This window comes from Dipodomys ordii, unplaced genomic scaffold (assembly GCF_000151885.1).
Source record: "Dipodomys ordii isolate 6190 unplaced genomic scaffold, Dord_2.0 Scaffold90, whole genome shotgun sequence".
Taxonomy (NCBI): Eukaryota; Metazoa; Chordata; class Mammalia; order Rodentia; family Heteromyidae; genus Dipodomys; species Dipodomys ordii.
In genome coordinates, this window is record NW_012267306.1 from 8,253,506 (window position 1) to 8,278,943 (window position 25,438).

Sequence of the window (25,438 nt, forward strand, 5' to 3'; positions counted from 1 at the left end):
ATATATATACGTATTAATAGTCCTGTAGGCACAAAGTCTGAATTTAGGCCTCCCTGCATGGAAATGAAGATGGCAACAGGAATGTATTCCTTTTGGGGACTCTAAAGGAAGAATTCAGTTCCTTGTTTTCTAGAAATCACTGATATCCTGTAGTTATGGCCCTGTTTTTTCCTTCTTCTAGCATTAGTGAGTCTAGCTTTCCTTACACACAGCATTGTTCTGATAGGTTTTTTGCTTTTCTCATCAAAGTTCCCATTTAAAAAAAATTAGATATTCTGGAAATTTGAATTCAGAGTCTTAACCTTGTAAGGCAGACATTCCACCACATCAGCCATTCCTTCAGCCTTCTTGCTTTTTTTTATTTTTAGAATAGTATCTTGCATTTATGCTCTGGTTGGCCTGACCACGATTCTCCTATTTGTGCTTCCCATGCGGCTGGGATGACAAGGACACACAACCATCCCAAGCGTTTTATTGGTGGTGAGGGTGTTCTTTTGAACTCTTTTGGATTAGGCTGCATTCTAATTGTGATCCTGCATCTCTGCCTTAAAAGTTGCTAGGAGTATGGAATTGAGTCAAAGTACCTGCCTACATCTCCTCTTCTATCTTAAGAACCTATGTGATTTTATTGGACCTGCCTGGATAAATCAAGATGTCTCCACATCTTGGCCTTTAATTTAGTAGCCCTTGCAAAATTTTTTTTTGCAGTATAATTAATGCATTCACCTGTTCCAGAAATTATGAGGACTCTTTGAGAGTCCTTCATATTCTGCCTATTATGGTAGCTATGACCAAATTAGAGCAAACAAGTTTAGAAGTCTGTTACAAAGTATGGCCTTAGAGATTTATTTACTGTGATATAAGGATTTCAGAAAACACGGTGAAAAAATTTGGCAGAAACAATAAAACTACCCCCTACATATGACTTTACTATTCAGATTATTTCCAAATATACTGATCTTTCTGAAGTCATTCACATCATGATTTATTCAATGGAAATGTTAAACTCGTTATCAACGAAAGCGGATGAATTTTGAATGGAATGTTTCAGAGTGTTCATAAATGAGGTAATCACTTCTTAGGTTTATTTGGCCTTAACAGTCTACAGATATCTTTGTACATTTCTTACTTTTTTATTGGACATATTTTGTTTAACAACTCTAAACTGTCTATTAAATAGAGTTTAAGTTTAATTAAATAACTATTAAATATTAAATAACTTTAAGTTGTGGTCATTCACACATTTGTCAGAAAACCGAATAGTTTGAGGAAGCTGTTACTTTGCAACAACAAATGAGGTTGCCTCAAAATAGCTTAGGTGAAGTGGTCTATGATTATAATAATCACACTTTGATCTATAGGCATTCAAACAAAAAATGTTAGATTCTTATTACCTTTACTACAAAATGCTTCTTTAGAAAAAAAGTATAGTTGTTCCTATAAAAACTGGTCAACATATTATACCTAAAACTTCATTTTATTAAGTTGCTCAAAAATAAACACCAGGGATAAAATATTAATATGTTTTAAAGGTGTGCCATGGATTCAAGTAGCCCATTAATTCACATATGGAACTTATAGAAAGATCTTCTGACCAATAAAAAATAAAGTGTTCCTTGCTCTGCTTTGTGGCCACAATTTAGTACAATAATTTAGATGTTCAACAGCAGTTGTCCAAGTTTCAGGATAAAAACAAAGAGTATCAGTGCAAAAAAGAAACATGTAAAAACTAGAGAATTATAGCGGGGTCTGAGGGTGGGGGGCTGGAGAGGGGAAGGGATGGGAAGGGAAAACAAAGGAGGAGGCAACAATGCTTGATAAGAAATGTACTCACTATCTTGCGCATGTAATTGTAACCCCTCTTTATGGTATTTTCACAATAATAAAAAATTATAGAACTTTCATGTGCTCAAAATAGCTTTTTATTGCTTTTTAATAACTTTTATGCAGAATATCAAAGACCTTGCAATCTTTGAATTAAAGAAATATCCTAATGTACAATCTAGTTTGACATTGTCTGCCTTTTTGTATTATTTGACTCCTTGACGTAATTTTTATTAACCATGCGTTTTCATGTAAGGATGAGATTAATGTATCCTTTACAGATTTTTACCTTTTCTTTTCTTTGTGCCTGAAAAGAAGGATACACAGCTACATTGGGCATGTTCCAATTTCCTTTCTTCACCAAACAAGAAAACAATGTAGCTGAAAAAATTTTAAATGTAGTAGTTATTAATTTTTAACTGCAAAATCATAGAAATATCTTTTTCTAATATATTAAAGTGTGGATTTTTAATAGTAGAGCAGGATTCAAACAAAAATTAGTTTATTATTTTAAAATGAGAAAGGTTGACCTTGGTTGAGCCATTAATGAAATAAATGTGACAGGCATTTGAAGTCTTTTATAAAACGGTGAGAAGAGTTCAGCCAAAGCACATTTGTGTCTTGATCCAAGGTATCAATCTCTAAGAATATGCAAGTATTTAATATAATATCTAATTATCAGGTCTTCTCAAGGTCAAATCTGAGATTTCATAGCAGAGTGCTGTATTTCAGAGACAAATAAGTTTACATATTATACATGTGTGCCTCATACATGACTGAAATCCTGGTATAATCCTAGGTTCTACTTCATTATTTTCAACATATTACACTTACAGACTGCTTGGTGAATATATTCTTGTGACTTAGTCAACTTCTCTTTAAAGTAGAAGAATGTGCTGTATCAGAAACTTGGTATTTCTGACTCAAGTTGAAATTCACAGAACAAAAACAAGACATGCTACTTCATTTCCCTAAAGTAGGTCTAGAATTCTACACATTCCATGATTCTCCTCATCACAGAGCTCTTTCAGTTTGTATTTCCTGTTTGCGTTTCTTTTTCTTTTTTTTGGTCCGGTTGTGGGGCCTGAACTCTGGGCCTGGGTGCTGTCCCTTAGCTCTTCAGCTCAAGGCTAGCGCTCTACCACTTGAGCCACAGCGCCACTTCTGGCTTTTTTTTCCTGCTTATGTGGTGCTGAGGAATCGAACCCAAGGCCTCATGCATGCAAGGCAAGGCAAGTGCTCTACCACTGAGCCACCTTCCCAGCCCCCTGTTTGCATTTCTTACTTGACAATTTGTATCTTCTTCAAATAGATGTCATGCACTTGTTTTCATCTTACAGTTTCAATTTAGTATTCAAAGTGTCTAATTATATTTCTTCCACTGAAACAACCAAGTGAATGACTAGAGAATGAAACTGACTCAGAATGAAAAGCTGAGTATCAGAGAGTTTTCAACTGCAGAAAATCTTGATTTGATTGAGATGCTCCCTATCTCCTCTTCATGAGCCTTTCTTATGTTTAACATTCATTCTCTACTACTTCTTCAAACATTTCACGAAGTAGCAGTGACTAAAGGGACAAACAGGTGTTGCATTCATATGTGCTCATTTCCTCATATAATTTTATGGTTCTATTCTACAAACTAAGGTGATACTCTTTCCGTAGATGTATTTGCTCGGTGGATCTGTAATTCTGTTTCTTGGACAAACTACTTTTGAAAATCGTTAACTACAGAAAGTCTTAAGCTGTGTACAGTAGCTGAATAGGCCTTTGCTGCTTAAATATCAATGCAGCCATGATTCTGAGTTTGAGGTCAAATTTCCACCATAGGCATTGTTTAGACTCTGAGGATAAGAGTCACAGGAATCAGGTGAATTCTGTGTTTGTACTACTCAACATTTACAGACAAGTTTTGAAATAGGCAAAGCAAGACAGTGGTTTTAGGATATTAGAGAGAGAAATAGGAATGAATGTGTGTGTTCAATTAGGTAGTAGAGATCAGGTGGAGGAAATGGAATGACTACCAAAATCAAAGTGAAGCTCAGGAGAAGTGCACTCACCTTTAGGTCTCAGCAGTGTCTAAAGACTCAAGATTCACCAATGGACAGAGCAGTTCACAGGGGCCACAGGTATTAATATCAGAAATGCACTATTGCATATCATTTTTTCCCACTAAATTTTCAGCAGTGATTTTTATTGTTACTTTCCTGAATGATTTTCTTTCACCCAAACTATTTCTAGCATATTTATTGCAGTTCAATCACACAAAAAAAGCCCAGAATGACAGTATTGAAATCTGGACACATCTAGTGAAAACTTTTCACTGGTTATATGCTTCATATAGAAGTGATTAAAATAGTTTAGTATAAAAATATGTATTATTAGTATATTCATTGTATGAAATAAGTTAATAAAAATAAAAAATGAAGTTGTATACATATACAATATGGAACTTGTTAACATGCATATATTATAGTCATGCATTAATAATTTGAACATTATTAGACATAGGTGCGTATATGCTGGATATGAGTACAGTGTCATGATGAAGAATAAAACTGATTAAAAACAAATATTCTAAAATATTCAGAGTAGTAAATTTTATTGTTCTTTGAAAAATATTCAAAATTTAACAAAGCATTTTTAAAATTATTTTTTTGTCGGTCGTGGGGCTTGAACTCTGGCCTTGGGCGCTGTCCCTGCGCTCTTCAGCTCAAGGCAAGCGCTCTACCGCTTGAGCCACAGCACCACCTCCTTAACAAAGCATTTTTATAATATAACCCAGTTCTCTTTTTTTAAATCTATGAATGTCCTCAATAATACCTTTTCATCAAGTTTTAACTTTTTTGGAATAATTAAGTGACACATCTCAGAAGAACTAGCCTTGTCCAATCAAGTGGTAAGCACCACCTATTTCTCTGAATTTTTGTATATTTCCTGAAAATAGCAGAGAAGGTGAGTAAGGGTTTGCAAAGCTCAAGTGCTTTATTTATAAAAACCTGTTATGCCTAAATGACTTGATATTACTAATTTTCTAGTTAGAATGTTTGCTTTGGAAAGAACCAAAGTTTAATATGATTTATCTGAACAATTAAATTCTTCTTGAAGCTGGCACATTCACAATGGCGTTTCTGTTCTTCCTTTTCCCCAAGGATCCTCTGTTTCACCTGGAATCACACAGATCCGAGAGAGGAAGGGGTCGATGTCCTTTTGACCCCAGCTCTTCCTTTGTCTCCACACTAATTGGTAATTATCTTCCCTCAGACATTGGGTAGCAGGCATGAGGATTCTGAAACTTAGTTTTCAACTTCAGTATATTTCCCCCGCCCCCTTCTCTGTGTACTTTGCCTGGTCATTTCTGTTTACTGGTACTGGGAGCAACAATGTTAAATTTCAAGCCTTAGCAATTTCAACTTGTGCTACAAAGTATACATGTCTCCTCCTAAAGAAAATAAAACAAATTGCCCAATAAGACATGATATAAAATATTTTTGATGACACCATTAGCAGTTCATAAAATGCAGTTACAGACTATTTAATAAAACACTTCAGCCAGAGAAATTAAACTATTTTTACTCTGTTGATTCTTTATGGTTCAATTAAGTAATTATGACAACTTTTACTGTTTATTACATTGATACCATTTTGTTATTCATAGAATTCAGGAAAAAATCATCTTGGGTGAACAATTCAAGGTTGTTCATCTAACTTTTTGCTAATCTAGAATGCAGACACTGATCAGACATTAGACATCTCACGCTGTCACTAAACATGGCTATTGTAATAATAGAGTAAAATGACTGTCTGGTATACATTCCAATTTGATTAATTTTAATTGAATGAGGTCCTCATTAAAAAGAAATGTACTCATTACCTTTTTTATGTAACTGTAACCCCTCTCCGTTCATCACCTTTACAATAAAATTAAATTTTAAAAATCCTCACTTAAGACACAATAAAGTATTGCATTTCATCCTTTCTCTTTTATATTATTTGGGATTGAAAATGGTGCATTTATCAAACGTCTCTAAGACTATGGAAGTATGAGCAAGTAGGAGTTCCCAAGTATAACTGAAAAGATCACAAGTGTTAATAAAGTAATTCTGGTTCCTCAGTACTGAGAGTTTGTCATCAGGTATACCATAGATGCACAAGCCACTATTAACTCGTTTGCAAAATCTACAGCTACGAATGCCAGCTTGTCTTTGTAGAAAATGAGAAAGCACATAATAACATGTAGACACTTCATTATTTCAATAAGGTAATAAAATTTAAAACTGTGCTGATAATTTGTCAACACATTCTCTGAGTTGGAGTTGATATCGGTGGTATTGTACTACTCTGCATTTTTTTTGCATTTTTAAATTTTAAATTTAAATTTTATTGCCAAGGTGATACATATAGGGGTTACAGTTACATAAGTAAGTTAGTGAGTACATTTCTTGTTAAATATGTTACTCCTTCCCTCATTTTTCTCCCATTCCCCCCAACCCCAAATTGTACAGATTATTTCTAACATTTATCTTGTGTATATCGCTGTTGTATTGGTCTCCCACTTTGTCCTTTGTCCCACCATTTTTTTTGTTCCCCTTCCTTTCCCTAATTCAGATAAACACATATACAATACCCAGGGTACCAAAATAAAATACAGTGACAATAGGAGATATACCATAGGGGAAAGAACATACAAAAAAAATTTTAAAAAATCACATAGGACATTAAAAACAACAGTGACAAAGTAAAACCTCTTATGTCCATGTCTTGGAGTTCATTTCCCTTAGCGTCATTTTATATGGTCATATGTTCATAGCTATTGAGTTATTCTGTTCATCAGCTAAGATTATATTGTACATTATTGAAATCTTTTCTGTGAACTATTTTGGGACAGTCAATTTTTATTGGCCTTGAATCCTGTTTCCTATAGGAGAGTTGCGTAAACCAGTTTTGTTTTATAAGAGTCAAATTCAAAAGAATGACACTTTTGGTAAATCCAATGTCCATAGGCTTGAAATTTGAAAAATGTCAGGAAGATATGAAATGCACATATTTGGTAGACTCATAAAATCTTTCCCTACAGTCATTAGTGATTTTTTGACTTCATAGGTTTAAGATTTGAAAATATATGAAAAAGTCTCATCTTTCTTTTACCATATAGCCTATTTCACAGGAAAAAAAAATAGGCTTTCTATAAATATCATGAATGGAATAATCACTAAAACACCCAAGTGAACAAAAAAAAAAAAGAAAAATTAAAATGTTTCTCCAAAGAAGAGAAAGAGAAAATCAATCATTTTGATATTTTGCTTTTTAAAAGGTGAAATGTAATTTCTATAGCTACTGTGCCACTCAACACTCAGTCTCCTTGGATTTTGTTTATGTATGAAGCCAGGAATTTAAAACTGAAATTTTAAAGAAGGAAATATTACCAGAGGGACATTTCCAAGTGAGTTCCATTGAACTTCCAAATCAAATTACACTATGCTGAACTGTGAAGGGCCTGCCATCTGGGTGGCTGGCTGTTTCGTTTATTCAGAAGAGAAATCAAATCAAAGGAGCCCTCCAAGTCAAACACGAAAGTTATAGAATAATCCCTCCAAAGAGAAGAAATAAAAATATAATTCTTCACTTTTATCCACTCGCTTTCATCCCCAAGTACCTTGGAGAGATCACTCCCTCACGTTGGAAATGCAGCCGCTTCTGGCACAGAAACCTGATAACCTATATGAGCCAGAAGCTCTTTAAAAGAGGGGAAGTGAAAATAATTCATTCAATTGAAAAAGCAGTAGGAATGTGAGCTGGAAAAAAAAAATGGAGCTACCTGAGTTGGAATTTGGCAAGCTTGGTGTAGCTTACTCTGACAGGGAAAGAATGCATTAATATGTTCTTTTATGATCACACATATCCTGAATTGATGAGTTCAAACAAAACTCCAGGAAAAACGATAGACACCCATAGACCATGGCTCCTGGTTTCTTTGTTAGGTATAGGCTATGAGTGTTTGATTACACGTTTAAGGCAAAATACTCAGGTTGGTAATGATATTCATTCAACTATAAAGAGAACCATAAAGGAAAATTGGTGCTTGCAAAACTGAGAATTTCTATATTATTTCTTAATTTCAGATACAATTTTAACTTCTGTGAACTTGAAATCAGTTGATTTAAGATTAATTTGTTGCTTTATATGTCCCTCCCCCATGGTGTAACCCCTACTTTCACAGTATTTGATGTTGGTATAATTTGTGGAGGGGAAGAGAAAAAACAAACTGTTTAAATAGGGATACAGGTGGACCCATTGCAACAATGAGATGTACAAGTCGTTATGTTGAAAAACGAACTTTACAACTTTGGCCGGGGGTTGGGAGATGGGAAGGGATGGGAAGGGAAACAAAGGAGGAGGCAACAATGCTTGATAAGAAATGTACTCATTATCTTGCCCATGTAATTGTAACCCCTCTGTACGGTATTTTCACAATAAAAAAAATATTACCAGGAGTTGGGCTGGGAAGGTGGCTCAGTGGTAGAGCGCTTGCCTTGCATGCCAGAGGCCCTGGGTTCGATTCCTCAGCACCACATACGCAAAAAGAAAAAAGCCGGAAGTGGCGCTGTGGCTCAAGTGGTAGAGTGCTAGCCTTGAGCTGAAGAGCTGAGGGACAGCACCCAGGCCCAGAGTTCAGGCTCCACGACTGGACCCCCCAAAAAAAAATATTACCAGGAGTAAAATACTATTGAGAAACTAAATCAATATTAGAGATAATTGGATAAGTAAAAGACAAGTTAACACACTTTTTTGAAAATTAAATATATAATTTAATTTAGAAATAAAATGTTAAGAATTTAGGATGGCTCAAAGAGCAAAAACAATCACCTTATTGAATTATGCTCTTCATTTTTATAAACCAACTTTATTGAAACCTTGAAATGTCTAGTAAAATGAATTTACTTAGCCATGTCTTTCAAAGCATCCAAAGATACTTGTCTTTTCTAGCTAAATAAAATAATAAAATCAATTACTATTTCATGGTCAGTCAAATCAAAATCCAGGAAATATTTTCTTTATGTCATATTTAATTTTGCCAAGCAGGAAACATTCTTGTTGTTGTTTTTTCCCCATCAGTTCTGATTGGTTTAATATTGCAATATTTTCTAGTTGATTTTTCTTTTATGAATCTTTAGGATCCCTCATGGCTTTTTAGTTTTGTTTTTGTTTTTGATTTGTATTACAGGCAGTTTTCTTTTTTCTTGAACATTTCTACTTCCCAATAAATTGTAAATTGTATTATCAGTTTCAGGTGCAAAATTTAATCCTGTCCAGGCCTGAACAGCTGAAATTGTGCTGAGAGCACTAATTAATGTTTGGGGAAAACTACTCTGATTTGTTATGAAATTTTGCTTTGAAACTCTTGTTATTGAGATATTTATAGGGATACTTTTCAAATTTAAGGCTAAATTTTATTCCAACAAATCAGCATTATCCTATTTTATCTCTATACATTTTTTGCCCTATATTACATTCTCGTGCAAATGAAATGATAATATTTACAGCCATAAAAATTGCCTTAAAATTGAAGTTCTGGGAATTGTAGTTCAGTAGTAGAATATTCACCTAGTGTGCTTGGAGCCTTGCATTCCATTCTAGCACTGAAGCAGAAAAAAAATGGGGAATATATATTTCATTATCAATTCTATGAACTAGCAATTAATCTTGAGAAAGAATTTAAATATAAGTGATTAGTTCAAGGTTTCCCCCCATCCACCAACGCTTAGGCTTTAACTCTGGGCCTGATCACTGTCCCTGAGCTCCTTGTGCTCAAGGCTAGAGCTCTACCACTTGGGCCACAGAGCTACTTCCAGATTTTTCTGTGATTTAATTGGAGATAAGTGTCGCATAGACTTTCCTACCCAGGCTGGCTTTGAGCCACTATCCTCAGATTTCAGCCTCCTGAGTACTTAGGATTACAGCACAGCCATGAGCCACTGGTGCCTAGCTCATTTCAAGTTTTTTTAAAACATTTTAAAAAGAAAGATTTCCTTTTAATTAACTATATTTAAGTTCAGGACAGAGTTATGAGTGCATATTCTTAGAATAAAATAGGGCTTTATAAATAAATATTTAAAAAGCTGAAAAATTTCAAATGAAGCTATTATATATTTTTATAGTTACAACACTTACATAGTAAGAGAACATTTTGTTCATTTATTGAATTCACCCCAACTGTAAAGAAAATTAGACAAATTATTCCCTAACCTTTTCCTTTTCCTTAAAGAATATCTGTCATTTCTTTTTTGCTTTTCTTTTTTTCCTTTTCTTTCTTTCTTTCTTCCTCTCTCTTTCTTTCCTTTTTTCTCTCTTTCTTCTTTTTCTGGTTCTGGGGCTTAAACTCAGGCACTGGGCTCTGTCCCTGAGCCTCTCTGTGTTCTAAGCTATTATTGCTCTACTACTTGAGCCACAGTGTCACTTCCAGCTTTTTTTTTCTGAGTAGTTTATTGAAGATAAGAATATCAGGGACTTGTCTGCCCCAACTGGTTTTGGACAGAGATCCTCAATTCTCAGTATCCTGATTAGCTAGGATTACAGGCATGAGGCACTAGCAACTGGTTGTAATTTCTTGTCTAAGACTTTTACTCCCTCACATCTGCCAAAGTGCCCACTGTCCAATGTGAACTGTACAGAACCAGACATAGCTCTAAGAAGTTAACTGGCTATGTTATTTATGGTTTAATCAAAAATAAAAATAATAGACGAAATAAAAGAAAGCCTCATTCTTCAAGATCCCACTGGTATAGTAACCTTTAAGGGTCTAATGAATGGTCTCAAAGCCACTGATTTGCCACCAAAATAAATTCAGAATGTAAACATGGGAGCCAGAAAATACAAATAAACAATTCAAAGCCATTTAAATTTTATTTTTCTGTCTCAGCAACTAGCTACTGGGGCTGAGAAGGTGGTTCAGTGGTAGAGTGCTTGCCTTGCATGAATGAGGCCCTGGGTTCGATTCCTCAGAACCACATAAGCAAAAAGAAAAAAGCCAGAAGTGGTACTGTGGCTTAAGTGGTAGAGTGCTAGTCTTGAGCTGAAGAGCTGAGGGACAGCGCCCAGGCCCAGAATTCAGGCCCCACGACCAACACACACACACACACAAACACACACACATACACACACACACACACACACGAGACTATGTACCCATGAAAATATGATATAGTCCTAAGGTCATCTTAAAAAATCCATATGTCATCAAAATTCCAAAGAACAAATTTTCTCTAATTACAATATTATAGTTTTTCACTAGAGTATGTGTTTCATGTAAATACTATCAATCAGTACAAAGAAACTGAGTATTCTACTCATTTAATTACTGCTGGATGTGACTTCTCTTTAAAGCTGGATTCTAGTATATTTTCCACTACTATGAAATATTTTGTAAATTTTTTTAGGAAAAAGTAAGTTAGCATGAAAAATGACTGCTTACTATAATATGAATTTGTTTCTTTCCATTGATAGTAAGGTACTAGATGAGAAAATTTCCCTTCTGAGAAAAAGCTTATATTTCCCACAAACACATTTGGTTTGATTTACTTAGTTATAGTTTCTATCACCTGGCTAACTTGTTTGAAGTCTAAGTAATGTAGTTTATATTGTGTCATTGTGTTATTTGAGTTGTTCATACTCTATTTTCTGTTATCCAAATACAAAAAGGAAATTGGGTAAAATTGGAAATAGATTTTCTTTTGTGCAAATAACAGGACTGCTGGTTGCGTTACTTGATATTGCTTTGCTGCCATCTAGTGGCTTTCCATAGTATTTGTTTGTAAATTCTAAAGCATTAAAACAAATAGGGATAAATGCTGTACAACTAATAGGCAGTATTACTTTGATTACTTTTCCATTAATGATAGATATCAATATTATTTAAATAAACTAACTTAAATCTAATGTAAAGCACTGCTGACTTTTAAGAAATCTATCCTTTATTCATTAAACATTCAACCCAGTCCATACTAGAAAAATAATTTGTATTTACAATAGTTTTGCAAGATGAAAATTATAGTATATGTGGGAAGTGTAACTCACCTCTAATTAGAAAAAACAAAATAATTTAGAAAAATCCACGCTAGAATTGTAATATCTGGATAATTGTTTAGGGATCAGTTTTGTGGTTAATATCGCAGATCACTTTTAATACTTTCCCTCTTCTTCCCGTAGTCAAATAGTGAAGATTGAATCCTAGGTGAAGATGCCTATCCCTAACCATTGTCTCAATCTTCTTTCTCCATATATGTATATTAAATTTGTGGTAAGGATAGTACAAATTAACTTTTAGATATGCAATTTGCTGTTCATTTCTACTACTACTACTACTACTACTATTACAAACAAAGAGGAGTTACAAAGCGGTAAAGCAAGGCACAGCTATCGAGGGGCAGAGTAGAGCTTCTATCTGCGGCAGTGTGATTGACCTGTTCATACCTTGAACACGATAGAGTTAATATCACAGGCTCTAACATGTCTTCAAACAGAATGTGGTTTACATTTCATCTTTGCACGTAGATGCAGGTACTGATTCGATTTTAAACGGTGCCTCCATGCAGGGAGTGAATTGTTCACTGGACTCTACAGTGACTACTGGGGCCGAGATGCTGCAATCTTCCGCAGCCCGGGCCGGCTGGCCCACCTCCGCACCGAGCACGACGACGAGCGCCTGCTGAAAGGTGGGCTGATGAGGAGACCTGGCTTTTGGAGATGAGAATCGCAAACAAGGGGGAAGATGGGAAGGGATGGAAGGGGAAACAAAGGAGGAGGCTACAATGCTTGATAAGAAATGTACTCATTATCTTGCCCATGTAATTGTAACCCCTCTGTACAGTAGTTTCACAATAAACAATAAATAAAAATTAAAAAAAAAAAGAATCGCAAACAAGTTCCGGGATACTGGGCTAATGATCACAGTATGCATGGGACAGACTTTTTACAAGTGTCAAGGACTTTTTCTTGGCAATTTATGAGTTAACTACAATGCATGTCCATCATGTTATGTCAAAATGGATTAACACAATTTAAAACAAATTTGTCTTCAAAGCAATGCCAAGAAATCAAGATCTCAATAAAGAAAACAAAACAACTATACAGAAAAGGCAAAGACCATAAGTTTTATCTGGTCATCAACTGTTATACCTTTAAATGAATTGATATCTTTGCTTTGCTTTAATAGGATCACCTTGCACTTTAGAGACAAAACTCTAGTAAAATTAGTAAACAGTCACTGACAGAATTTCTTTGTAAGGAATATTCTTTTTGTGTTGCAGTCCTGGGGCTTGAACTCAGAGCCTGGGCTCTATTCTTGAACATTTTTGCTCAAGGCTAGCACTGTACCACTCAAGCCACAACTCCACTTCCATCCTTCCAGGTGCTTACCTGAAGATACATATTCTATGGACTCTCCTGTTCAGACTTTCCTGTCTAGGTTGGCTTTGAAAGGTGATACTCAGAACTCAGCCTCCTGAGTACAGAGGATAACAGGCATGAGTCACCAATGTACAGCTAGTAATAATTTTCAACTTTTCAACTTGCCCCAATAGTTAGGAACTAAAATGATATACTATTGTGAGAACCTTCATTTTTTGCAGCTGTTTTATTAAGTTTCAAAATGGGCAGTTGTTAAAAGTTGCACATTATTATTTAAATGTTCTACATGACTTATCAACCAAAGGTAACAATAAATACAGAGACTTGTGTTTATCATGTTGAAGGCAAAACAATGTTCTAGGATACTAACTGATAGCTTAAGTATGAATCAACCAAATAAATACTGAGAAACGTTTTGCTTTTATGTGTTTACATTTTATATACAACCAAAGAAAATTTATGAAGTTATTTCATGGTGCCCAAACCTGTGCCTTAATTAAATGAATTTTAAGTTTGTAAGTTAAATTCTTTTTAGCTCCTTGGGTCTTTTTTTTTGGGGGGGGGTTAGGTTGTGGGCCTGAATTCTGGGCCTGGGCATTGTCCCTCAGCTCTTCAGTTCAAGGCTAGCGCTCTACCACTTGAGCCACAGTGCCACTTCCGGCTTTTTTCTTTTTTAATTATGTGGTGCTGAAGAATCAAACCCAGGGCCTCGGGCATGCAAGGCAAGCCTCTACCACTGAGCCACCTTCCCAGCCCCGCTCCTTGGCTCTTTAATTTCTCAGTTTACTTACTGATTAATGGCCATGTTGTCTATTAATTACAGATAAAATGGAGGTCATTTTATATGTGGTTTAATGTTGGCCTAAAAATTTCAAGGCAAATATAAAATGATGACTGTTATAAGTGATACATAATTTATTGGCATAATTTATTTCTTCCTTTTGTTTTTAACTTCTCTAGAACCAAAGTTTGTAGGTTCGTATATGATTCCTGACAATGAAGACCATGATGACAACAAGCTGTATTTCTTTTTTACTGAGAAGGCCCTGGAGGCAGAGAACAACGCCCACACCATCTACACCAGAGTGGGGAGGCTGTGTGTGGTGAGGCTGGCACTTTGGGCCTTCAAGATTTCTTACAGCTTATGACAGGCCTTTGTTATCACTTTTATAATAGGTTTCTACTTTCATATTACATATAGGCTTTCTACAATTGGTATTTGCTAAACTAATCTCTATTCTTCACAGCTCTAAAACTTCCTATCTAGTTAAAATCTCATCTTACAAAAGACCTTACATTTTATGATGCTTCTCATTTTCAAACTTTGCTGAGAAAAAAGTCTATAATTAGTATTTGCACATGAAAATGTGAGTTTTATTTGTTAAATGGATCTAACAAAACTGGTTTTGTCTCTTTAGTTCATAACCTACATAATATCATTATTTTTGAAGAATTAATTTGGTTGATTGTCTTGGAAAACAACAAGGTAGTTTGTACAGTATAGCTAGGCAGGTTGTTGAGGAATATTCAAACCAATTGAACTAACAGTATATGTTGAGGAAATAATAAACACAGTTGTACTATTGTAACTTTATTTTGGTATTTAGGCAGATTTTAAAGACCAAATGTCCAGAATATGTGTGTGTGTGTGTGTGTGTGTGTGTGTGTGTGTAAATGAACATGTCCATATATATATATGCGTATATATGCTTTGTATATGTCTATATTTCTGTGTCTTTCAAACATTCTTTACTAAAGGAAGAAGAAGAAATGGATCCTTTCACAGCCTGAGATAGGCAGATTATTTTTCAGCAGTATAATAATCCAGATTATTATCTCATAAAAGTACTACCTCCTTTAGGAGATACTGCTGTATCCATTTGCTTATTTTTTTTTTTTTTTTTTTTTTGCAGAATGATATGGGAGGACAGAGAATACTGGTAAATAAGTGGAGCACATTCCTCAAGGCCAGGCTGGTTTGCTCAGTACCAGGAGGAAATGGCATTGATACCTATTTTGATGAATTAGGTAAAAACACTAAACTTTACTCTTTACCGCTCTATACCTCTATTTCAGGCACATATAGAAAAGCTGATCCCTGCAATATTTGACCTTGCACAAGCTTCTCTTGTTAGTAATTTTTTCCATTGGGCAGGGGAAATATGGCAACACTAAAGACAATCCTCATTACTTTAGAAGCACGAAGTCTCTGGTTCCTTTCTTGTGTTCCAGCTCAAAAGCCACCCATAGCAGCAAAAAATGATTCATCATGTTATAACTTAGTCATGGGTGTTTGGTTACATATAGAATCTGTGTCATATCTATGACAAGTTCTAGATTATTTTAGGTGAATGAATTTTATTGCATACTATGAAGACTAGAAGTACTAAGTAATGGAGTGGATTTTCATCTTTTCTTCTTCTTTTTTTTTTTAGAGGATATCTTTTTGCTGCATACCAGAGACCATAAGAACCCAGTGATATTTGGACTCTTTAACACTACCAGGTGAGAAATTTGTACAGCAAATAAAATCCAGATAACACAAAGATAGTATCTGATTGCATTCTCCCCTTTCATGAGGTACCTGAGTTAGAAATACTGTAGCACAGCTTGCTGCTCTCCTTTTCTATGCTTTATAGGTCATTCTCTTGTTTCTCTTTCTCCAAGGATTGAACTGGGCATTCATTTTCAAAGCCACAATCTCAATTTAGATTCTTGTTTTTGCTTATTTTAACTCAGCTGCCTATTGAGATCAGTAGATCAAGATCCTGTTCTCTTCCTTTTTGATATACAACAAAGTGACTTTTTGTCACATATGGATAGTAAAATGGAATTTTCTTTTTTTTTCTTTTCTTTTTTGTGTATATCTGATACCTGGAGTATAATCTGGTACCTGACACTTTTGCTTACTGGCTGGCACTGTACTAATTTAGCCATGCCTCCAACACCTACAAATGGATTTTTACTAAGAAAAATTTTCAAAGCTGTTCATTAAGTGTTAACCACTCTTATTTAGAAGTAATTTTATCTTTCCCTTTGAGTCCTCCAGTGCTGTATAAGTGACTAGATAATATTTTGATGGAGTCCAGTATGGACTTTGCCAATCCTCTTCATTCCATTTTAATTTATTCAGCAGGCTTTTTGACATGAATTTCTCTGTCAACTCTGATTCATACCAGTTCTTTGACTCTTGTCAATTGTCATGTCTAATAAATACTCGTCCTCCCCCGCCCCACTCCTTAGTCACAAAACATTCTCCTTAGTCTATTATTCTGGTTGTCTTGTCCCTCTGCAGATTCATAGTGAATACACATTTCTGAACTGCCTTCTGTCTTTCAAATATGCTGCTTAAAGCTAAAGCTTGTAAGTTGTTATTGTCCCTTTTCTGTGTTCATATAAAGCTCTTTTCTGCTTCTCTGTGTTCATATTAAGCTCTTTACATGAAAGTATAGATAAAACAATATATCATGTGTGTTGGTAAGTGAACAAAAATTATTTCTAGAACTGGTTGAAGGTTTCCATACACAATTTCAAGGCAGAATGAAGTGAAAATGATTGGATTGAGAAATAAAAAAATAATAATTTACCTCAATACCTTTGACAGGGATAGGATGATTTTACTCAGATCAACATGTGGCTAGGTTGGCCTTCAGTTGTAATGAGACCCTGTACACAGTGCTTGCTTACCTTTCATCACATCATTTGTTTAACTTTAAACAAGTGATTTGTAATGTTCAGTTTGAAAAGAACACTGAAAAGGTCTTTGAGCACCTATCTCCTTGTAAAGAGACCTTTCCTTTAGCAAAGTAACACAGACATTATTTTCATTAATTCTAGCATAATGCAAATTAAAAACAGTGAATATAGTTTATAGTTATCACGATCCATAGACCATCTCATTTTTTATACTCCTCTGGCTTTTACATTACTTATCATTTAACTGCTTTATATGGTGAATTCAAGTTATGAGATAGGATAGTTTTTCTGTGAGTGGGTGTGATCCATTTATAAGTTAGTCTCCTAAATGATAGCATATTGAAACTTTCAGACACATCAAAAACAAGACATACTTTTATTTCATAATTTCAACTTTGTTGAATTCACATGTAAATCTGAGAAAGAAAGATTTATAAGCTGCTCCCAGCTGTTACCTGACACAAAGGCTGCTTGACATAGAATGTTGAAAAGCTCTAGTATCACTTTGGCTGTGATACTGTCTTGCTTTCCCCAGGATCCCAAGCATTTCCAATAGCTTCAAGGTGTGTTATAAAATGTGTGATCCTACATTCTAAGACAGGAACATGATTCCTGCTCTATAGCTGTCTGTAGGGTTGGAAATGATATACTTATATGGAAGTTTACATTTTGTAAAGCACTTTTATAAAAGAATGTTTATTTTGATTTTTTAAAATACTGAGGTTAGGATTTTTAAAATTCTAATTGATGTATATGATATGTTTAAATGGGTAACTTGTTCAGTACAGAATAATAATTTCCCTTTTCAATTTTGCAGTAATATATTTAGAGGGCATGCTATATGTGTCTACCATATGTCCAGCATTCGAGCAGCTTTTAATGGCCCATATGCACACAAGGAAGGTCCTGAATATCACTGGTCACTCTATGAAGGAAAAGTCCCATATCCAAGGCCTGGATCTGTAAGTTCAATCATTTAATGAAGTATTCTTATTATTTAAAGTCTCTTTTGGTAATGGTTCAGTTACTGTTTTGTAGGTTGCCACACTTTGCAGCTAAACAAGCAATTTAATAAACTCACTGCTTTAATCCTAACTATGCAGGAGGCTGATATATGAGGATTGCACCAAAAAGCCAAAAATGGAGCTATGACTCAAGTGGAAGAGTGCTAATATTGAGCAAAAGAGCTCAGGGACAGTACCTAGGCCCTGAATTCAAGTCCAAGGGCTGGCATCAAAACAAGGCATTAGAGAATTTGATATGTGAACTATGCCTAGATAGAAAGGAAATAACAATCCTCATATCTATGTGCTTATTATCTAATAAAAATAATATAATCTATAATGGATATCCTCTAGCAGCACCATAAATTATATGTTATCTTTTATATATGACTCAGTATCTCCAACCAACTTTACTTTTAAGGAGATATTTGGGCAGAGATTGGCCAATAAAATGAGCATCATAAATTTTCAATAGTAAAATGTTCCTCAGGACTGTGCATAGGGACAGGTACTTCTAATCTTCACTACTCAGAAAGTGGAGATAGGGATATCAGGAGTATTGTAGTTTGAGGCCAATCAAGACAAGACCTTATATGAAAGAACAAGCCTGGAATGATCATTCATGCTTGTAATCCTACCTTCTCAGGAGGTTCAAGTGTCAAGAATACAGTCAGAGAACAAAACTGAACAAAAATATGAGACACTATCCAAAGAAAATACCTAAATCAGAAAGGGTTAGATAGCCGGGCGCCGGTGGCTCACACCTGTAATCCTAGTTACTCAGGAGGCTGAGATCTGAGGATGACAGTTCAAAGCCAGCCTGGGCAGGAAAGTCCATGAGACCTTATCTCCAATAAACCACTAGAAAACTGGAAGTGGTGCTGTGGCTCAAGTGGTAGAATGCTAGTCTTGAGCTAAAGAGCTCAGGGACAGTGCCCAAGCCCAGAGTTCAACCCCCACTACTGACAACAACAACAAAAAAAGGGTTAGGTATCTGGCAAAGTGTAGTATAGTACTTGCTTAACAAGCAAAATGTCACAAGCTCAAACTCCAGTACAGCAAATAAAACATGCTATCTAGATTTAATTATTCTGTTATCTGAATCAGTTTTCAAGTTTTCTAGGCCAAACATTCTCCTTAATTGTTACTTAAACAGAGCGTAAGATCTTGCTTCTGAACTGCTGTTATTGAAATTTTCTCTAATTATTTATTCCAATACTTGTGCTTCTAACTGGGCACATGTCTAAACATTATGATTATGATAATGATTTACTTTAGTACATCCTGACCTAAAATAACAAGATGGAACAAATATTACATGTCCTATGTGGGCCATGATAAGCAAACAACTAACTTGTTATGTAAGTCACCACTCAGTGGAGCCAATGGCTGGTGAGATTATCCCCATTTCACTCATCCTACTTGCAAGTCATGTAGAAACTTTTCTTTCTTTCTCTCTTTTTAATAAGTTTTTTATTGTGAAAAAACTGTACAGAGGGGTTTTAATCACACGAACAAGGTAATGAGTCCATTTCTTATCAAACATTGTTGCCTCCTCTTTTGATTTTCTCCTACCATCCTTTCCCTCCCATCTCCACAACTACATTCACCCCCACCCCACCCCCACTTGTAAAGTTCATTTTTAGATTTAATGTCTTGTACATCTCATCGTTGCAATGGGTCCACCTGCATCCCACTTTTGGGCATTTACCTGAATGATCACAACAAGACCATACTAAAGCTACCAGCACAGCTATGCTTATTGCAGCATTATTTACCATAGCTAAGATATGGAACCAACCCAGATGTCCCTCAGTAAATGAATGGATCAAGAAAATGTGGTATAGATACACAATGGAATTCTTTTTTTTTTTCCCAGCCAAAACCCAGAGTGGAAACAAACCTTACCTCCATTAACAACTATATGCCTTGATCATTACAATCACTTTCTCTCACTGGCCTCAAATTATTACTTCCAGTAAGGCATAAAATATATTTTATTTCACCATACTGATTGAAAATATGACTTAAATGGAGGAAACTCACTCCTGTGGCTTTGCTGGAAATGCTTCTTGAAACCACAGGTCTTAAAGGAGATTGGAGGAAGTGATTGGTTACTGAATGGCTTCCAGTGATTCCAAAATGTTTCCAATTATATATCATGAAAATAGACTCCAGTGAAAAATCCGTGCCAAATTAAGAAATAGGGCCTGATTTTTTAAAAACAAACTATTATAAATGCCTTCTTTGCCTGAATATGATTACTAAACTGTATTTGTGCTTTATGTGAATTTTTTAAATCAAGATAGTCATTGCAATTACTGTTGGTCAGTGGGAAATAGGAGAAATGAAGGATCATTTATTCATCACCATGAATCAACACAGTTAAAGGAATTATCAAAAAGTAACTTAAAGTGCCATTGAGCAGCTAATTTTGCAATTGGTAATTCAATAATTGAGACATGTTGTAGCAGTTATTTCTGTTTTTTTTAGGTGATTGTGCCTAATCCATACAAAATAATACAAATTTATACAAATTTTAGGAGTACAACATATAGATTTTTCTCCCTCTCAATACTTAGTGCTGATAAAACTTAAATAGGTATTTATATTAGAGAGTGAAGACTCTTTAGACAGGCAAATAAACAGTCACCAGTTATTCTAGTCTTCATAAAGGAAAACTGGCTATGCACTTGAGATCTTCAATTTTTAGAGATTTCAATGGAAAGACTTTATTTTGTTCATTAATAGGTTCTTTACCTTCAAATTTTAAATTACAGCATTAAAAAAAACATTAGAGAACAGGGAAACAATTTGAACATTTGTATTAGTGCATGTTTTTGTCACCTTCCAACTAACTAGGTATTATAAATATTTCACTTTTCCCAGATCACTTTACACTCTTTATATTCCTCATGTTCTATGTTTAACATAATTTACCCTCCATTTGTAATTTTTGACACAGACCTAATTTCTCTAACCAGAAGAACAAAAAGCTATTTTTAAATGCACTGTTGATTAATCGAACACATTCCATTTTTCTAATTCTTCTTGTAATTGATTATAAATTTGCTCTCAAAGGTCAAAGCAAAAAGAATGATCAAAAATCACCCTTTTTCAGTGTGCCAGCAAAGTGAATGGAGGAAAGTATGGAACCACGAAAGACTACCCTGATGATGCTATTCGATTTGCAAGAACTCATCCACTTATGTACCAGCCCATAAAACCTGCCCACAAAAAACCAATACTGGTAAAAACAGATGGAAAATACAACTTGAAGCAAATAGCAGTGGATCGAGTAGAAGCTGAGGATGGCCAGTATGACGTTTTATTTATTGGGACAGGTAAAGAGAAAAGAAAACATGGAGATGGCCCACTTAAATCAGATAAAAGATTGTAACTTTCATAATATGTTGCCTTTATCCATTTGTGCACTGCTAATCCAAAATTAGAAATAGAGTCCTCAAGTGACTGAAACTCATAAGAGTTTATGCCCACTTTTTGGGAAAATGTATTGCTATTAATAGTTTTATTGTCAGTGTTATCATGGTTTGGACAATAAATTATGTGGTCACGCTTGTTTCAGATCTGAGAATCACTGACACAGGTAAGGTTTTTAGGTTATATGATATAAATTTAAAATATGCTAAATATTGCTCCATCATCAGTATGCAATATATTTGAATAAATGAAATAGTCAAAGAAATGAATAATTACTCTTGGTATAGTGGTACCCACCTGTAATTCCAATACTTGGATCCAGATGAGACAGGTGAATCAAAAGTTGAAGGGCAGCTAAGATTCCATAGTAACTTGCATATAGCCTGAGCCACACAACTAGACCTTGTCTCAAAAAGCAATAGAAATAATTGACGCACATCTCAGTAAAAGTACTGGTCTTAAGTTAAATGGACCATAATGGTAGTAAGGTGTCTGAGAGAGAATAGTCAGCTTTATTATTGCCCTGGTTGCTCAAAAAGGCCTCACAACAAACAATTGTGACACTAACTTCATGTATATCTATAATCATAGCAGTGCTTGTCAGCCATCCCATCATTAGTACTAGAGAGCACAAGTGACAGTTATTTTAATAATATCCCATTAACAAAACAAAATATGCTGAATATTTTAAAAGTAAAGTTTTCTGATGAACTTGTCATTGTGATTAACACCACATTTTCCCTCTAACTTGTGGAAGAGAATTTAGTACACAAGTAACATAGTCATTTTATATGTCTTGAAAACCATCATTTCTTTCTTCTTGTGTAGCCTATCAATCGCTAAAGAAGTTATTTTATAAGGTTAAGTATTTTTTGCTCACTCCAAACATAAACATGATATTGAGATGATATTGGCATATATGAGAAATCAGGATATATAATTAATTCTGGTGATAATGCTTCTCCTAGGATTCTTAAAAATTAAAGATATAAGTAAATATTAATACTTCCAGAAACTGATCTCCTATATAGACATTTTTTCAAAATGTAGAAAGTTACTGCTAATAATGTGTTGTACACTAACATAGCATCGCCATATCATCACACTGCTTTACTAATATTTAAATTACATGGCTATGAATTCTCTTATAGTGTCCTTCAGAGAATTTAATTTTTAACAAAAGTTTCATAAGCATGACTCAAATTTGTAAAGCCAATGAATGTATGTTGTTCATAAATGTCCTGAGAAGCAGAAAATACAAATAATAGCCCAAGAATATTTTCTTGACAAATTAGCCAAAGATATATTAGGAAATTCCAGAAATATATTTGTGCTATATTTGCATTCATATATATATATATATATATATATATACATATAAAAATCAAAGACATCATCATACTGGTTTTCAGTACAAAAACACATGCTTGAGGAATGTTTGATAACTACACTGAAAAATACAGCAAATATTATCTTTTTCCCTCATATTTTTCTGACAAGGGTAACTAATAAAACATATAGTGATTATTGCAAAATCAACAGTTGAAAATTAGTTATTTCACTTACATTTTGCTTTTTACCTGGTATAATTGTGAGCTATTTAATAGGTACTTATATTTTCAAATATACAAGTAATAGTTATCAGTTAATTAAAATACACATTTATTAATCCAGATACAAGAGTTGATTTTTTGTAATAAACTGCTGGAATATCATAGAAACTCTTGAATGAACACATCCAAAGTTTTTTTACCCCTATAAATTATTATTAACTCTGTCAAGTTATTTGTGTAGGTCATGCATAGATGTTATCATAAAGAATTGGTACAAGTAATACATCAATATTAATATTATAAAGCATAAACTAAGAAAATGTAATAAAATAAGATGGAAATTTAAAAAATAAAATTATAAAATAAAGGATAATTATGGAAGCTGTCTTATGGGGACAGAAGGAATATTATTCTTGCCTCAGTGAAATCAACTTGTATTTTTCCCTAGTTAAAAGTGTTTATAGGTCTAGAGATGAAGCTAGGTGATAAAGAGCTTTCCTAGAATGCACCAGCTTCTGCAGCAATCAGTCTTCAACAGTGAAAAAACAGTGTATATAGGATTCCCACAGTGAGTTTCTTGGAAAGTTTCTTACCATGATAGTAACTTACATTGAAGGTTTTATTTTATCAAGCAACAAGGAAAATAGAAATAATATATCATCTCTGATGTTTCATCATTTCAAAAGATCATTATTGAACCTATAATTTGATTGATTTTATTGTTCAAGCAGTTTAGAAAACATGTAGTATTTGACCTCACTTCTGGTCAGGAATATAACATTATTTTGTTGAGTTGAAATATGGTTGTATAGGAAATCATATAATTTTAATTAGCAGTGATAAAATGATTTTTTTCTGTAAGATTTCAAATTCCATTTTAATTCCTAGTCCCTGCATGTTTTTAAATTACTTGTAATTGACATTGTGACATACTTTCTAGTTATTTGTTTTTCTATTTCCTTACAGATACTGGAATTGTGCTTAAAGTTATCACAATTTATAACCAAGAGACTGGATCAATGGAAGAAGTAATTCTAGAAGAACTTCAAATATTCAAGGTATTCTTAATCTTAAAAATAAAGTCCAAATCTATGGACAATTAAAGATATTGAAAACAGAGGATTAAATAGCAAAGATGTCATGATAGTTCTAGGTTTGTTTTCTCCAAATAGATATGTTTTGAATTCAGAGAAAATTGAAATGAGGAATGATTTACAATATAAATGTTTGTACTTGATTCTTACAGACTTTTCAAAAGGAGACCAATATTTGTTTGATTGAAAACAGTGTCACTTTATAAATTGTTGCTAAAAATTAATGACATATTGTGTGTGAACTACAGAAACACTATTGAGAAGTCCGTTATATCTTCAGCAAATATGCTATGAACATTAACAAAAGATATCTTTTCAGATTGTGGGCATTGTGGCAGGAGAAAAATATGACTTTTATACATAATAAACTTTTAAATGAAAAAATAATAGAAAATAATTGGCAGATAGTCAGAATGCAGTGATTGTATATTAACATATGTTTATATGTATATATTCTATAAATATAGAATATATAGTTATGGTCACATGAATGCTGATTATTGCTTTTGAGGAGTGTTCTGTTCATTTCTGATTATAACATTTGTATCTGATCAATATATAACCTAGTTTACTTTGTGTTTTTGCTTAACGATGTTTTTCTAAGTATATGGTGGTTGAGTAAAAAATATTGAGTTTATAGTCAACAGCAGTATAATTCATGCCTGAATGAAATTCATCTAATAAATACATTTTCTATACTAAGATGCCTCACAACTTTTAAGGTTTATAAACTTTAAACATCACTTTCCCATCATGCTTGAAGGCATTTTAAACCAGAAAGCAACACAACTTGTTATAAAAGGTGTAATAAGGTAAAAATCATGGCCTTAAGTAGTCTGTTCATGGGAATCTCATGTACTCTACAAGAACAGATAGAGGAAGGAGTGTGGCCTTGATAGATCTCATCTGGGAAAGTGCATATTCTGTAACTCCATTTTGTTTTTTGCTGCTTTGGGTCTGAGTATGTCTACAAATTAAAAAAAAACTTAATATGAACATTAATACCTACAAATTTTGAGGCCTGACCATAAATACGTAATGGATATATGTCAACAAGTTATAAGAGGTAATACATTTTGTCTTTACTATCCTGGAGTCTAGCTTTCCTATAACTAAAAACTAAGCTATCCATCCTCCGATGCAATTAAAGAGGCTATGTTTTTATATATTTTGCATCTGAGCCTTTAAGTAAAATTTTGTTTCATATTAGGGACCTATTAGGGACCAGAGCTCTTAAATTAACAACATTCACCATTGCTTCTTTTTCTTTTTTTGTCTCGTTTTGTTTGTCTTCTGAGGTGTGTCTTAACTCCTTGGAGTAACAACCACCTAAGACAAAACCTTCCATTTCAAAAATCCTTTCTAATCCCATGGCAGTGCTTCTTTCACTTTCCAGCCAAATCAGGAGCTGTTAAGCCAG

General features: G+C 34.1%; 1 protein-coding gene across 1 annotated transcript in view; it reads left to right on the forward strand.

Moving 5' to 3' along the window:
* Positions 1-25,438, forward strand: part of Sema3e (sema domain, immunoglobulin domain (Ig), short basic domain, secreted, (semaphorin) 3E) — a 199,984-nt gene that overhangs the window by 150,874 nt on the left and 23,672 nt on the right. Inside the window, exons 5-12 of the mRNA XM_013025997.1 lie at positions 4,977-5,070; positions 12,417-12,536; positions 14,191-14,333; positions 15,144-15,258; positions 15,666-15,735; positions 17,744-17,888; positions 21,052-21,274; positions 23,891-23,982. Of these exons, the coding sequence (XP_012881451.1) occupies positions 4,977-5,070; positions 12,417-12,536; positions 14,191-14,333; positions 15,144-15,258; positions 15,666-15,735; positions 17,744-17,888; positions 21,052-21,274; positions 23,891-23,982 (1,002 nt within the window). The remainder of the gene's footprint in view (positions 1-4,976; positions 5,071-12,416; positions 12,537-14,190; positions 14,334-15,143; positions 15,259-15,665; positions 15,736-17,743; positions 17,889-21,051; positions 21,275-23,890; positions 23,983-25,438) is intronic.